This window comes from Pecten maximus, chromosome 18 (genome assembly GCF_902652985.1).
Source record: "Pecten maximus chromosome 18, xPecMax1.1, whole genome shotgun sequence".
Classification (NCBI taxonomy): Eukaryota; Metazoa; Mollusca; class Bivalvia; order Pectinida; family Pectinidae; genus Pecten; species Pecten maximus.
In genome coordinates this window covers 3871215-3888808 of record NC_047032.1, presented here as the reverse complement: position 1 = coordinate 3888808, position 17594 = coordinate 3871215, and the positions used below count along the sequence as shown (strand labels likewise).

At 35.8% G+C, this 17594-nt stretch overlaps 1 protein-coding gene across 3 annotated transcripts in view; it reads right to left on the bottom strand.

Moving 5' to 3' along the window:
- The window catches only part of LOC117316762, a 31435-nt gene that overhangs the window by 8749 nt on the left and 5092 nt on the right, over positions 1-17594 (bottom strand). For 2 of the 3 annotated variants that reach the window (XM_033871530.1, XM_033871531.1), the window contains exons 2-6: positions 8528-8707; positions 6531-6830; positions 3091-3699; positions 1901-1963; positions 842-925 (exon numbers count right to left, since the gene is read on the bottom strand). In XM_033871530.1, coding sequence (XP_033727421.1) covers positions 842-925; positions 1901-1963; positions 3091-3699; positions 6531-6830; positions 8528-8699 — 1228 coding nt within the window. In that variant the 5' untranslated portion in view covers positions 8700-8707. The remainder of the gene's footprint in view (positions 1-841; positions 926-1900; positions 1964-3090; positions 3700-6530; positions 6831-8527; positions 8708-17594) is intronic. The other variant, XM_033871532.1, reaches the window with a different exon arrangement.

The following is a 17594-nucleotide window of genomic DNA, read 5'->3' as shown; positions in this document are numbered from 1 at the left end:
GAGAAACACAGACTGTCTTGGGTAGGAAGTGTGAACCACACACACTGGACCTTCACCTGAGGTTATGTACGCCAACACTGTAATCGACTGAGAAACACAGACTGTCTTGGTAGGAAGTGTGAACCACACACACTGGACCTTCACCTGAGGTTATGTACACCAACACCATAATCGACTGAGCTAGCGCGGCGAGTATTCTTCTTAAAATTTACAAAACTAGACCCATCACACAGGGCTTCCCATAATATCTGACTCTTAAAACCTGAATCTTACATTTAAATTAGATTACTGTTTATACACACCAAATATACAACACTTGTATCAGAGTGGCTATGTATGACTTCTGACCATATAACTGGGACTAATGACCACACGTATCTTATAGGTGTAGAGCTTCTGTTTCGATAAACAATGTAAATACCGATATTATATTTGTAAAGGGGTTCACAATATATCTTCTGCACCAACTTTTTATTCCTGAAGTAGTCTCGTGTGACCTTGACTGATGTCCATCAAAATCAGGTGTAGAAAGATCTTCTGATCGATGTTTAGAAATATTACATTCATTAAATGTACGTTGACTGTCTGACTGTCAGACTGACACAGAAGAACTGAAGGATTGACTAGTGGGCAATACAAATACTACAGGGCACCTACACCTCCTTTCTGGCATAAACTCATTAAGCTTTTTAAGTCCTATAAACATTTGATGGCATTTTAACCTTAAACTACCTAATGACAAAATATCATGGGTTCAACCTCAGAAGAAATTCAAAAGAAGATTTTTGAAGTTCTTCCCAAATTATATTTACCAACACACCAACATAATTGTCTGTTATACCTGCATTTTTGGCTGATGTTTGTTTCATGTCACTGACATCTTTCTTCACAGCATCAACATCACCACTCACAGCATCAACAGTGCCTGTCAAAATGTAAAAATAAGATCAATTTCATATAATATCTATAACTGTACAGTAAAACCTCAATATAGCACCATCTTCCATCCAGCAAGATTTTGGTGGTACAATGAAGAGAAATTTCAGAGAACCTTTCTGAGCAATAGCGAAAACAATTCAAATTGTCAAAGTTAAAGATGGCGACCTGTCATCCACCTTATTTTCAGATCTGTCCTTAAATGGAACATGCACAATTAGGGACCAAAGGGAAATAGAAAGTGAAATTTAAGAAAGATCAATAAAGAATTTTGTGAGAAATAGCTATAGAGATAACAGACTTCAACTGTCAAAATTGAAAATGGCTACCTATAGCTTTCTATCAGCTATCTTGTTTTCAAATCAGTCTCAAAATAGAACATGCATTTGTGTAACTAGGGACCAAGGGGAACCTAAGAGCGAAATTTGAGAAAAATCCATGAAGAATTTTCTGAGAACAGCGATGACAATTGCTACAGGCTGGATGGACGTCGGATGTCAGACATCCCAGTGACTTTGACCTTTTGTCAGTTGGCTCCTTGTTTTGGTATGACCAACTGTGCTTTGTAATGTTAGCTTCATAATCTGACCTAGATCTTTGACCTTGACCTTTGGTCAGCTGACTTCGAGTTGAATTCTTATCAATATTGCTTCATAGTGTCACAACAAACTGTTTATCGATGAAAAAACGCACAAATTGACCTTGACCCATTAACCTTGAACACTGACCTTGAGCCTGAATGTGTGCATTTTTGCGAGTTGAACATCTGGACCAAATTTTCATGTGAATTAGACAATGAATACCAGTTATCAGTCAATAACAAATAAATGTGGACAGACAGCAAGTGATTACTCTATATGGCACATGTATCTCCATACAAAAAGTAAATCTGTATGAAATTCATTCCAAGTCAAACTTTGACAGGTGGCTGAGTATATTATAGTCAGTGGGACATGTTACATACCTTTTAGGTTGTCCATGTCAGTTGTCATCTCGTCTTGTCTCTGTTTTACGTCACAGATTTCCCCTAAAAGACAAACAATATCTTACATATAAAGTGATAACAAAGATCCATACACACCTGTCAAAGGTATGGTGATAACAAAGATCCATACACACCTGTCAAATGTATAGTGATGACAAAGATCCATACACACCTGTCAAAGGTATAGTGATAACAAAGATCCATACACACCTGTCAAAGGTATAGTGATAAAGATCCATACACACCTGTCAAAGGTATAGTGATAACAAAGATCCATACACACCTGTCAAAGGTATAGTGATAAAAAAGATCCATACACACCTGTCAAATGTATAGTGATAACAAAGATCAATACACACCTGTCAAAGGTATAGTGATAAAAAAGATCCATACACACCTGTCAAAGGTATAGTGATAACAAAGATCCATACACACCTCTCAAAGTTATAGTATTAACAAAGATCCATACACACCTGTCAAAGGTATAGTGATAACAAAGATCCATACACACCTGTCAAATGTATAGTGATAACAAAGATCCATACACACCTGTCAAATGTATAGTGATAACAAAGATCCATACACACCTGTCAAATGTATAGTGATAACAAAGATCCATACACACCTGTCAAATGTATAGTGATAACAAAGATCCATACACACCTGTCAAAGGTATAGTGATAACAAAGATCCATACACACCTGTCTAGTGATAACAAAGATCCATACACACCTGTCAAAGGTATAGTGATAACAAAGATCCATACACACCTGTCAAAGGTATAGTGATAACAAAGATCCATACACACCTGTCAAAGGTATAGTGATAACAAAGATCCATACACACCTGTCTAGTGATAAAAAAGATCCATACACACCTGTCTAGTGATTACAAAGATCCATACACACCTGTCAAAGATCTATGTAATAGTGATAACAAACTTCAATTACTTAAATTAAGCATAGTCGCCTGTTGGACATTGTACTTTTCCATTTTTTAACCTCAAAATTGAAGCTATGGGCCCTGAATACATTACATATAAAGTTTGAGAAATATCCTTCCCTAACCCAAACTCTAACTTCTAAAGCTTCAACAATGATGGTTAACAACAACAAAACAAGTTCAAGTTAAAGTTATTAGTTTGATCAGTGTTACACTCGACAGCTTACCTTCCATCTCCTTTACCAGAGCTATAAAATTCCTCTCTGTACTGGGGTCCATCCTCATGGTGCCTATCTTATCCACAGCTACTACGAATGTCCCTGTAATATGACCACCACTCTGCAGATCTTCGATACTTTGTCGGATGTCGGCCCACCTAGTCTGAAAATCTGTATCAGAGATAGAGGCAGACTTCGCATGTCCGTAAGCCTCATTTCTCTGACTACGGAGGCGGTCGATGTTGGCCGACAGTGAACGATCTGCAATATCTGGATCTCTTCCCCACCCATTTTTATGAGGTGGGATGTTCACTAGATTCCTTAGAAGGATGTAGAGGAGAGATACATCCAAATCCTTCTCAGAACCTCGGAACACTCCAAGTTGTGGGTAAAGTATTCTTTTCTGCTGAAAATTCAGCAGAGGGAAGATCACTTTCCTGTTGGTACCAAGAGCAGTGGTCAGTCCAGATGCTGGCAGTCGAGCGACAAGTAACTGCCTGAATATGTCGGGAAAAACATCAACCACCAGTCTACAGATTCTGGCGAAGTTGGTGGTCTTTTTGGTGGTAGGATATGTGGCAGCCATAGAAGGTTTGTACACAAATGAGGATGTTGATCCTGGAAACAGATATAAAATGTTGAATTACAATTTCAGATCAAGGAAGCTGAGATGACAAAAATTACCATAAAGGGTCAACTGCTGGTGATTTGTTAAATACAGGAACCAGAAGATGTATTACACCTCATAGATTTTTATAGGAACGTTTTTATGATTTTTTTTCTGTTCAAGCAACTTTTATAACTTCCTTTTGATCTAAAATCCTATAAGGTTGAACAACAGCTGTCAAATATTGTTACCCTAGATATTACGTTGTATTAAATCTGGCCCCTGCTGTCAAGATAGCTCAGTTAAACAACAGGCTCAGTAAGTAAGCTCCCTTTGTTTCAATGAGAGCAATTGAAAAAGCTGGAGACATCTGGACAATATTGCTAAAAGTCTTAATCACAACTTAACATGTTTTTTATTTACACCAAATAGGATGAATGCAGTATTAAGAAAAGAGGCCCATGGGTCTTACCGATGACCAGAGTTCTTGAGTGTACTCGATTATAGATGTTATTGCTTAAACTGAAATTTTACTAAACTCAATTTGGTGACCATGAAAGATTTTTTCATTTGGATTAACTCTGTAGCCATTTTCCCAAACATTTTAACTGACTATGTCATAATCCTTGGCATCTAATTAACTGGTCTTTGAGACACACTTTAACTCTGCTGACCTTGACATTATGTCAATGTCATTCATTTAAACAAACCTGGTAGCCTTTCGTCCCAACATGCTACTGGCCAAATATCATGAATCTTGGCGTCTTGGATCTCACGCTACATAATGTCATAACAAAATGTTCATGTAAAAGGTACAAAAATTGACATTTCACTTTTGACTTAGTGACCTTAACCTTTTGTCAGTTGACTTTGACTACCAACTTTGCCTCATAATGTCATAACAAAATGTTCATCAGTTAAAAGATACAAAATTTGACCTTCACTTTGACTTTTGATTTTTAATCTCGGTGTCCATATCTGTGGACTGAACAAAGGTTATGACACTGAGCTGCTTGGTAATTGTAAGTAAGTCATTTAAAGATTTCACACATTTGCCCCTTATGATTATAAAAGTAAGTCAAGGTCATTCACATTTTATTTAATTTTTATACCAGCATACTACAATTGTAATACTACGACCCTGGGCCTCTTGAGGGATCATGGCGCCCACCATTGAATGATCTGTATAGGTTCCATATCAGATTGTTCCTCTAACTATTTTTCCTTTCCTTATTACTAATCTGTTTAAATTGGTATACATCCCTCCAGTACTCTTCAAACAAGGGGAACTTAAATATGAAATTTGAAATTTAGCAATAATGACTGTCTGTCGACCATGTAAAATGCAATACCAGGGACCAAGGGGAACCTACATATGAAATATGAGAAAGATCCCTTGAGTACCTTCTGTATCAAAGGGCCAAAGGCCCTGAGAAACGTCAGGGTCTGAGGTCATATTATAAGAAATTTAAAATTGGATTTTATAGTCAGACAGTTACATTTGTATCAGATGAAATGTCTTCATCTGGCCCTAGTATTCCTATTCTTTATATATTCAAGAAAACATGTATAACATATATGTCAGCTGACAACTTTACAATAGTTCTTTCCCCATTTCTTTAATGCTTGTGGAAGAATATTGATATACTCCTGAATCAGTAAAGCTGATTGAAAACTTTGAAAAAAGAATCAACTGAACGACAAATCGGTCTATTAACAGAACATATGTTGTTCAAGTAACTACAACTAAAGATACAAGAGATCCCAGAGGGATCTTGGCGCCCACCATTGAATGATCTTCATAGGTTCCAATTTATGTCAGATTGATCTTTTCTCTACTTTTCCCTTCCTCTAAGTTTTACTAATCTGTGTAAATTCAGAAACAGCCCTCTAGTACTTTTCAAACAAGGAGAACCTATTTATAAAATTTAATATTTAGCGATAATGGCTGTCTGTCGGCCATGTTGTTTTCGGATTGGTCCCATAATGCAACATCAGGGACCAAAGGGAATCTACATATGAAATTTGAGAAAGATCCCTTCAGTACCTTCTGTAAAATAGCGATAACAAACTTCAATTGTCAAAATCCAAGATGGCTGCCTGTCGGCCATGTTGTTTTCCAATTAGTTTCAAAATCCAATATGCATAACAAGCCACCGAGGGGAACCTACATATGAAATTTGAGAAAGATCCCTTCATTACTTTCTGAGAAATAGCGATAACAAACTTCAATTGTCAAAATCCAAGATGGCTTCCTGTCGGTCATAGTGTTTTCCGATTTGTCTCAAAATGCAATATGCATAGCTAGGCACCAATGGGAACCTTAATATGAAATTTGAGTAAGATCCCTATATTACTTTCTGAGAAATAGCGATAACAAACTTCAATTGTCAAAATCCAAGATGGCTTCCTGTCGGCCATGTTGTTTTCCGATTTGTCTCAAAATGCAATATGCATAACTAGGCACCAAGGGGAACCTATATATGAAATTTGAGAAAGATCCCTTTATTACTTTCTGAGAAATAGCGACAACAAACTTCAATTGTCAAAATCCAAGATGGCTGCCTGTTGGCCATGTTGTTTTCCAATTGGTATCAAAATGCAATGTGCATAACTAAGCACCAGGGGGAACCTATATATGAAATTTGAGAAAGACCCCTTCAGTACTTCCTCAGAGATAGCAATAACAAAAATTGTTTACGGACAGATGGATGGATACACCATGGACCACGGACACAAGCGATTTGAATAGCCAAACATCATCAGATGGTGGACTTAAAACCCAGCTGGGTAGGTCAAATTTGATAACTCACAGTACATAGGAAAAGTACGTAAGCGTTACCTTCTACCAGAGTCAGTTTAGTTGTTGTACTTCGTCGTTTCCCGTACCAACTGGAGACAGTACACACATATTCTCCTTCGTCAGATTTTACTGTTTTGTTGATTATAAGGTGATCTGGTTTAGATTTTGTATACTCAGGCAGATCTAAATCAAGCTGTATGGGTTGTCCGCCAGGTGATGTATGTTCCCAGGTAACAGATTTGATGAACGGAAAGGCACCCAACACTGAACACCTCAATTCTGCTTGTTGTCCTACCTCAACAGTGTAGTATTTATTTTCTATTTCAACAGTAGGCTCATCTGAAAAATTTAGATATAAAACATCATTTCTTCTTTAGGCTCATCTGAAAATTTAAAGATGAAACATCATTTCTTATTTAGGCTTGTCTGAACATTTAAAGATATAAAACATCCTTTCTTATTTAGGCTCATCTGAAAATTTAAAGATAAAAAACATAATTTCTTGTTTAGGCTCATCTGAAAATTTAAATATAAAACATAATTTCTTATTAAGGCTTGTCTGAACATTTAAAGATAAAACATCATTTCTTCTTTAGGCTCATCTGAAAATTTAAAGATGAAACATCATTTCTTATTTAGGCTTGTCTGAACATTTAAAGATATAAAACATCCTTTCTTATTTAGGCTTGTCTGAACATTTAAACAAGAGGCCCAGAGGGCCTGTATCGCTCACCTGGTTTCATGAGATATGAAACAAGAATGATGCTGAAGTATATTTGTTGCTGGTATTGCTATGTCAATATATATCATAAGCATTTTATATGGGTACATGTACATTGGGGGATGGGGGTGGGGTGGGGGTGAGCCCCACCATTTGTACAATTTTGAATCCCCATCCCATAGGAATGCTACCTGGGAAATATGAGCGAAATCCATTGCTTGGTTTCAGAGAAGAAGTCGTTTATATCAATATAGCTAAATTGACCACATTCGGCCCCGCCCCTCAGGCCCCTGGGGGGTCAGCCCCATCATTTGTACAATTTTGAATCTCCACCCGATAATGATGCTACCAGGCAAATATGAGCAATAGCCATTGCTTGGTTTCAGAGAAGAGGTCATTTATAACAATATTGCCAAATTGACCACATTCGGCCCCGCCCCTCAGGCCCCTGGGGGGTCAGCCCCATCATTTGTACAATTTTGAATCTCCACCCGATAATGATGCTACCAGGCAAATATGAGCAATAGCCATTGCTTGGTTTCAGAGAAGAGGTCATTTATAACAATATTGCCAAAGTGACCACATTCGGCCCCACCCCTCAGGCCCTTAGGGGGTCAGCCCCATCATTTGTACAATTTTGAATCCCCACCCCATAATGATGCTACCAGGCAAATACGAGCATTAGCCATTGCTTGGTTTCAGAGAAGAAGTCGTTTATATCAATATAGCCGGATTTACCACATTTGGCCCCGCCCCTCAGGCCCCTGGGGGGTCAGCCCCATCAATTGACATTTGACATTTGGACTTCCAAAATAATGCAAATGAGGAAATACACATGATACCTACTATATGACTTTTGTTTCATTCCATCCACATAAACCAGTTTGCTAACATTTCTTAGCTTTGATGTAATTGTTTTATTTAAATCTTGTGTCCTTTAACTACAAACCAGGGTTGCTGTCGAAGGTTTTTCCTAAACCTTTGGACATCATGACACTGACTTTTGACCCGGTGACCTTTATTTGTGGCAGTTGTCACATTTCATTAATACGACCGGTTTGATTCATAACACGTCATGTCAAAACAAAATGTTAATCAATAGATACAAAATCTGACCCTGAACACATAATATTAGTGACCTTGACCTAATGTTTTTGTAATTTAAATGATTTTATGAACACTTGAAAAGATGTAAATCAAGTCCTCTGGTCCTAAAGGCTTTATATTTAAATATCAGTGTAAATTCAATGTTTGGTAGTTTTAGAATTGGACTATGTCTGCCATCAAGTGATCATCATAAAATACTGGTAGATACCTGTGAAGCGACACCAGAGCCATCCAAATATTATAACTGCCACAGTACAAGCAATAAAAGCCCATCCATTGCTTGTTAGGTCTGGAAACGAAGATCCATTCTCAGAGTCAGACAGCACCATTTGTACTCCATATGCGACCAATACCACGGCGACAAGGTGGAGCGTCTTCATGGTGACTCCTGTAATGATAAACAAGTCTTACACATTAACGACACCAAGACTACAAGGTGGATCATCTTCACAGTGACCTTGACCTTTAGTCAGTTGACTTTTTGTTTGAAACATTTCAACGCGTTATAAAATGTTCATCAGTGAAAAGCTACAAAAACCTAACCTTGACCTTCACCTTAGATATGACCTTGAACTCTAAATACCTAAATATTGCTTCATCAGGTCATAACAAAATGTTTATCAGTAAAAAGATAAAAAAAAATTGTCATTGACATGATGACCTTGACCCTGACATACATTTTTGTGAACTTCACATGCATCTTTACCAAAATTTGTTCCCCTCCCGAAAGGAAGCTTCTGAACCAATTTTGTGTGTGTGCACAATGTATGATGAAGGACAAAAGGCAATTAGAATAGGACACTTGAGACTTTGTCGCAGCTAGGTGACCTAAAAATTCTATGGTCATTCTACTTCCCTTTCCCCTGGCCTGGAGGCAATTTTTACGAACTGAATAGGATCACCATGCAAACATTGCTGTTTTGCACACAATGATGATGGAATAGTTGCAATGAATAAATGACAATAGGACAAATTCAGCAGACTGCCTTGTGTCATATTTTTATAATGCTCTTGAAAATAATAAAGATGTTATAGCATATTAATTAAACCCACATACTCCCGACGAAACATATATCAATGTTTACATTTTGAACTTTTTACAGTTTTTGATCTTGATACATACCTAGCAGATTACTGTGAATCAGAAAATGAAAGAAAATATGTATTTGTGAAAGTATACGTATACGGGGAATTCCCAAAAATAATAACTGTGGCTGCCAGACTAAGTTTCTATGAAAATTAGTCCCACAATGCAACAGCGGGTTTCACAGTCCACACAAAATGGTGGATCGCCGAAAGCATGGACCTACAAAAACGCAGACAGATTCTGCCAGAAAAGACGCAAAAGTGAGTAGAATCGGCAAAACCAGAGTATTTCCAAATTTGAGGAAAGGAAATGAATCGTTGGAACTTGGCAAGAATAGAAAAGGAAATAGACTCGAATTCAGATTTTGCCGGACGTCTATTGGAGCATTCTGATTGGTTAACACATTTCTATAACCAATCAGAATGGGTACCAGACGTTTCGCCCCAATGTCACAATGTCCCATGCCTCAATGTCCCAAATTTTTTTCTTAATCTCCCAAATTTCTGTCACAATGTCCCAAGGAGGGTGTCACAATGTCCCAAATTATTTGGGCCATTGTGCCTGTCATTTTCACAATGTCCCAAAATACCTTGCCACAATGTCCCAAATGTTACTACAATGTACCAAAATATTTCTCATGTTTTAAATAGATGGAAAATTGTGAGAGTGAAATATTACCATATGCACTGGCTGCTTACCACTTATTACAGGATATGTACACGTTTTATACCATTTATTCACCGTACAGTGTGGTGAAAATGTGGATTAAAGTGTACCCTTAACGAAAGATTATATGTAAATATGTTATTGGTATTGATTAATAAACAAGAATGCAGAAAACCGCATCAAAATCGGCCGACCCATTACCGAGTAATTGGGATTTTTCTCAAAAACACACCTGAGGCCCAAAGCCGAATGACCTCTGACCTGTGACGTCACAGGTTAAACACGATCGGAGCCGCCATATAGGAAATATATAGAAACAAACGTGAACACGTGCCTGTAGTTAATGCGAATAAGACAACAAAAAGGAAAGTGCTGAATAAACTCTCTGAGTTATATTTGTGAATTAGTTAATAACAAGTGCTACCGAAACCAGGGGCATATAATTTTCTTTTGAAACGGTGCCATATATAACATGTAGATCTAGCATCTCACTAATTTTCTCTCATAACGAGCCATATTCAACATGTAACATCTTACTAATTTTCTATTATAACGGGCCAAATACAACGTGTATCATCTTATTTATTTTCTATTTTAACAGGTCGTATATATAACATGTTTATTTATTTTTTTGTTTTGCTTAGCGGTATACTAACCCATTCAAACTTGAGAACTTTGGGACATTGTGGCAAGGTATTTTGGGACATTATGGTAATGACAGGCACAATGTCCCCAAATAATTTGGGACATTGTGACACCCGCAATGGGACATTGTGGCAGAAATTTGGGACATTAGGAAAAAAATTTGGAACATTGTGGCATGGGACATTGTGACATTGGGGCGAAACGTCTGTAATTCATCAGAATGCTTGTTTAAATTTACCGCGGCTGTCACAACATGGCTACCCAAGAGAAAAATCTGCTATCAGTATGCATAAAAAGTTCCGGGGCCATCGATAGGGTGCTCGAATACATAAAGTAAGTGTATGTAATAGTTGTATTCGGTGATCTGATGAAGCATGCCCCTTGATTAACCCGTGGACTTCGTCTAAAGCTATGTCCAATAGAGTCAAAGTGTGGTGACCCCGATACGTCAACTTGTCCGAGTAAACAAAATCGAGAGAATTTTGAAATTTCATGCCCGATTTTGTAAACTAATATCGAGAAATCGACAACATGTTATGGCTTATTTTAAAGATTGACCATTTCTCTTCAATTTAAGTCCTACTTCGAAAAAATCCACCCAATACAACCGAAGCTACGGTACTTGGAAATAAATACATCAGATTTCAAGCCTGGGGGAGTTCAGAACCTTTCTCATTTATATGTACTCTTATACAGTCTATGGACAAAAGCAGTGGAACGATTGTGACGTTGCACCATTAAAAAATTGTAGCTGGTGCTGTTTCAATGGCGATATTGGCAGTTTGCATACACCTACAACAAAACAAAATATACCACTGCAAAGAAGAAGAGCGAAGCAATATTGAGTATTAATTAAAAATAGTATGTTGAATTATTTACCTAATATTTTGTGATGTATCCGCGGGCTCTTCCTACAGCAGAGATTCTTTTTGGAATTGACCAGTAAAGATTTCAGATTGTTTCGACCTCAAAACTGGTCCAAACAGAAACTATTTTCTGATAAAGTTGTTCAGAAGATTCTATTCTTTCAACTGACTGTTCAATTGCCCTCTTAATTATCAACCACAAATTTTCTATAATGTTAAGGTCGGGGCTCTGTGCCGGCCAGATCATTGTGTTTATTTGGCTTGTTTCCATATATGCTTTTGTGACTCTAGAACGATGGACAGGAGCATTATCATCCTGAAATACATAATTATTACTTGGAAAATGCCTAGCAATTACTGGCCACAAGTTTTGGTCTAAAATTTCAATGTATTTGTCAGAATTTATGTTCCCGTCAACACGAGTGAGTGTTCCTACACCGTGATAAGTGATGCAACCCCGAGATCATAAGGCTCAGTTTTTTATCTTTTACTCAGGGAGAAATACACTCAGGACGATAAGCTTCGTCAGATTTTCTCCAAATACACACTCGATTGTTCTTGCCAATCACAATCTGACTTTCATCTGAAAATATAACTTTTCTCCAGTTCTCCTCCGTGTACAGGCACTTTTCATTACACCATGTTACCCGTTTCACCCTATTGACAGGAGAAATCTTAATTTGTTTCTTGCAAACACATCTACTATATCCATTTGATTTAAAAAACCTCCATACAGTTTTAGAAGAAACATTTTTGTTTTCATTAGTGTTGAAATTGTTGCAAATATTGTCTAAAGACATCCGTCTGTCGGTTTTCAATTCTCGTAAAATTTTCCTTCCGTCACGCGCAGTTAAACTTTTTGGTCGGCCCGTTTTTTCGCCGTTTTTCACACTTCCACGTTCACAGAAATTTCTATAAATTCTATGTACTGTAGTTTTATATGGCAAGCCGTTTTGATATTTAATACATAATAGCTTAAGGTAAAAAGTTTTTTTACTTAAGCTAAAAAGATTTTGACTTAAGCTAAAAAGATTATGACTTAAGTTGAAAAACATCTTTTTGCATTATGTATTATTTTAGCTTAAGTTAAAAAGATTTCGACATAAGTTGACAATTATTTTTATAACTTAAGTCAAAATCTTTTCAACTTAAGCTAAAATAATACATAATGCAAAAAAATGAGGTCGAATGCAAACACCCCTACTGGACTGTTCCAACATCCACTGAACGTTCAGGGTTTAGTTATAGCCTTATAGCCTTATAACCACCCCCCCCCCCCCCCCTCCCTCCCCATAAAGTCATACCCTATACATAGTATATATATAACCCCATGACAGTAAGGATAGGATTTATCTAGTTTACAGTTTTCATATTTTATAGAAAAAATATTAATCAGACAGCCAGGACATTGACAATATACACCCAGATAGGTGTCAAGTTAACTGGAAAGGTAGTTGAATAGGAGTCTTCCCATTTTGACAATGGGCATAGGAAGTGTTGATACCGGTAGAGAACAATAGGTACTATATAAGTACAGGTAAGGCTACATACATGTATAGTCTGTTTTGGGAAAGTGATTGATTCTCAGGTGGTCATTTACCTGTGTAAGTATATCACAGCGAAAATGTTTTTACTTGCAATAATTAAAATTTTCAATATATGTCATGACATTAATATAATAATATATTCAAAACTGGAAAAGGGAATTTTGATAACTGTAATACAAATATTTAATACAATCTCAATATCAATCCCATTGAACTGTGTATATGTATATAAAATATCAGTTTCTTTCAGTTCCAAGTAACTTATAGACAGAATCAATCTATTTGAAATTTGATGATTAATTAAAGATACATAGTCATGCAAAATTATATCGAACATATAACTTTTAAATTAATCAAATTTACATCGCATCTGAAATTAGAAACTGACCCATGGTTACCATGGAAATACATGTATAAAATCTGTCCCTTATATGGCTATCTGACATTATCATTTGGTTTTTTAATCTTTATTTGACATTGACGAAATGGTTGTAGTTCTTTTAACAAGAACATCACATGTTTTTCGTTACAATTAAAACACAAAATTATAACAATAGTCTTAATATCGATTAAAATTTAAATAAATAAGTAGTGTGTATGCTTATGTTAAAACCTGGTCAGCAATTTCTAAATTGAATATGATAATTGTAAGATGTACATTGGCCGTAGGTTGATCTATAATTTGTATATTTTGAAATAGACTATACTTAAATTTTGTCCAGGTTGATTATACCTGGTCTGCACTCATTACATAACAGGTGGATGGTGGTCACACCTGAGGACCCATGTAGGTAGAGGGGTGTAACTTATAAAACTACCTGTGCCAGCTTCTACCACATCACACAGGAAGCCATTCCATGATATTTCTTCACAATTTTTTTCTCTTATACTAGATAATTATAAAACTATATTGTAATGGAAAACATTCTTTTACTCTCTCTTTACTTTATTCATTCATGTAAAAGTCATATAAATTAAATATGTCACAAATACAAACGATGTAAACACAGCAACACAATTAACCATTATACCAGAGACATATGTCTCTGATTATACATCCATATAACAATAAAACTCTTTTTTCAGCTTAAGATGAAATCTTTTTGACTTAAGTTGAAATAAACCTTTTTTTAGCTTAAGCTGAAATCTTTTCGACTTAAGTTGAAATAAACCTTTTTTTTTTAGCTTAAGTTGAAATCTTTTTGACTTAAGTTGAAACAAACTTTTTTTAGCTTAAGCTGAAATCTTTTCGACTTAAGTTGAAATAAACTTTTTTTTAGCTTAAGCTGAAATCTTTTTGACTTAAGTTGAAATAAAACCTTTTTTTAGCTTAAGTTGAAATCTTTTTGACTTAAGTTGAAATAAACCTTTTTTAAGCTTAAGTTGAAATCTTTTTTACTTAAGCTGAAATAAAACCTTTTTTTAGCTTAAGTTGAAATCTTTTCGACTTAAGTTGAAATAAACCTTTTTTTTAGCTTAAGTTGAAATCTTTTTTACTTAAGTTGAAATAAACTTTTTCAGCGGGTGGCGGATGATCATTATGCAAACATACTGCTCATTTTGGCATAATTTTGCCGCTCACCTTTGCTTTTTAAAAAAAATTATATGTATATTTCTGTGTTTTTATGTTAATTTTAATAAAATAATATGGAAGGCCACTCACAGGGGTGAGCCAAAATATTTTGCCATGATTCTGTGTCATTGTCATCTGTATGTAAAGCAAACAAAGCTCACAACATTTACAGTATTTATATATTACATGTACCGTATATAAAAAAGGAGGGCATGGCTTGCATGATTTCTCAATCTGTTTTAAGTCATTTCATCCTAGAAAGCATAACAATACTCATGCTGTACCAAAATGGTTAGCTTCAGATGCATGTCACGAATGGATGACATCGATGACATCGAAAAATTGTCAGTTTGACCTTAAAGTGAAATATTGAGGTAACACAGGTCACCATGACCCCTTATGCGATGTTGTTGGGTGTTCATGTATTGTTGTGAGAATGACCATCTATATTTTGATAAGATAAGTAGTGGTATTTATTAGCTCACCTGCACGAAGGACAAGTGAGCTTATTATACTGTCCGTTCGTCCGTCCGGCGTCAACATTTTCATTTTAACAACTTCTTCTCAATAACCAAGAGGTCCAGAGACCAAATACTGGGCCTGTAGCATGCTGGGATGAAGGGCTACCAAGTTTCATTCAAGGTCACAGGGGTCAAATAGGCTAAACGCTTTTAACAACTACTTCTAAATAACCAAGAGGCCCATGCAGGGACTTGATATTGGTCATGTAGCATGCTGGGGTGAAGGGCTACCAAGTTTGTTCAAATAAAAGACCTTGAACTATATTAAAGGTCACAGGTCATGAAACAATGTATTTGTTGATAGCCAAGAGACTTTGAGATCTGATATTAGGCCAAAACAATGCTGGGATGAAGGACTTGTAGAAAATGTATTCACATGAATTAGCCAAGCCTACTCTGATATATGATTAAAGTGGTAATCAGCATAGTTTCTGCAGAAATGACCTAGATCAACTTTAAAGCTGCTGTAGAGCCAGGTGAGTGATACAGGCCCATTGGGCACATTGTTATCTTTAATAGTGAGTGCATCACAGAAGTATAACATAGTGTCTTTACTTTAATAATACGACAGCTTCACTCACCAAAATTCCTCTAATATCAAGTCATAAACATCTTCAGTCACCCTGGAGTATCACTAAGGACCAAAATAACAGACATTTATTCATTTGGACGCTAATATCATTACTCCATCACTCGTATAATCCTCCTTCATTTCACCAAAGGAATTGTTTCATCTTTCTGATCTCCCACCAATAAATGCCCCATTATGGGAAGAGGGAATCCCCACAGTTAATGATGGTTTAATTGTGGATCCGTCATTAAGTCTTCATTTAACCTTAATTTGTTAATGATCCCTTAAATGAACTTTCCAACAACACATTTTTAATGATTCATTAACTAATCAATCATTTGATATTTAATGAATCATTAAGGCTTAATGATACTTTAATGATGGTTTAATTTAATGAACGTTCAAACAACCGGCCCCTGACATTTCTGTTATCACCTTGATTGTCTGCATTTCATTATTTACCATGCTCACATTTTTGGTAAAAAAAAAATCACAATTTAAAATAAAGTAAACGGCATAAGCAAATAATCAATAACATTCAAACCAGGTATAAATGCAGTTCCTTAAATGTGGATCTTCAGCACATTAGTTTCATTCAGTAATTTCTCAATTCATTGTTTATTAACCCTGCATGTTCAACAATTTTTTTCTTGCTTTACAAAAGCTGCCATTATACTGATATAGAAAAGAGTAACTATCCGTGTATCCAGCTCTTCATGAAAAAGAGAAAAACAAATAGATCTATTTTGTGCATAACTTTTTCTTTTATCAAATATGACTTTGGTTTTATTGAGATTAACTTTACTTTTAATTTTACATCTGGTGATATATTGATGATGAATTTCTCTTTGATCCTAAAATGTCCATCACATCAGGACCTGATCCGTAAATACATGTACAACAGTATATATCAAGCAATTCTATCACAACAGTTCATTTTTTTAAGTTAACGAGAATACTGAGTATAAATAAGTAACAGATTTTTGCCACGAGCAAACGTAGAGAATTTGATGTCTGAAATTGAAAACTACTTCATATATCATTTAAGGGAATTGTTTAACTATAAAGAAGCTGGAAAAACTGATCTTACTAACATGGATATATGTTATCTGATATACAGGTCCGTGTTGCTAACAAGTATGTATGTTTGAATATCTTTCATTCAAACATACAATTTATTGTGTCATATATTTGATTAATGTTTTGATTTTAATTGATTTAAAGTAACATCATTTTCACTGTGATATGTAAATGTAAATCGTTTACAGTATATGTGAGATATCATCCCCTTTCCCTAAACAGATGATGCCTGATCTGTGATGAGTCCATCCCCCACCCCATCTTCCTGCAATTAGTCCCCATTGTTCTCCCCCTCTAACAACACCATGAACGTTACCTGTACCCTGTGTCAGCAGAGGATATGATGGGGTATAACCATTGATTCAAATGGTTCTGGCCAGCCTACACAGGTACTATTGTATCTGAATCACTGAAGCATAACGTTACAATACAAAGCTGATTGACTTTTCAAGGTCAAAATGGGCGATTCCATGTCATAAGGCGTAGACAGTTATTCATTTAATCAAAACAACATCTTTTTAGCTTAAGTTGAATTCTTTTAACATTATGATGTCTGTTTTTTCTTTTCGGTTGAAATCTTTTTAACTTAAGCTAAAAAAACTTTTTTTGCATTATGTCTTTATTCAGCTTAAGCTGAAAAGATTTCAACTTAAGCTGAAATCTTTTTAACTTAAGTCGAAAAACTATTTGACTTAAGCTACATTAGGTATTAAATATTA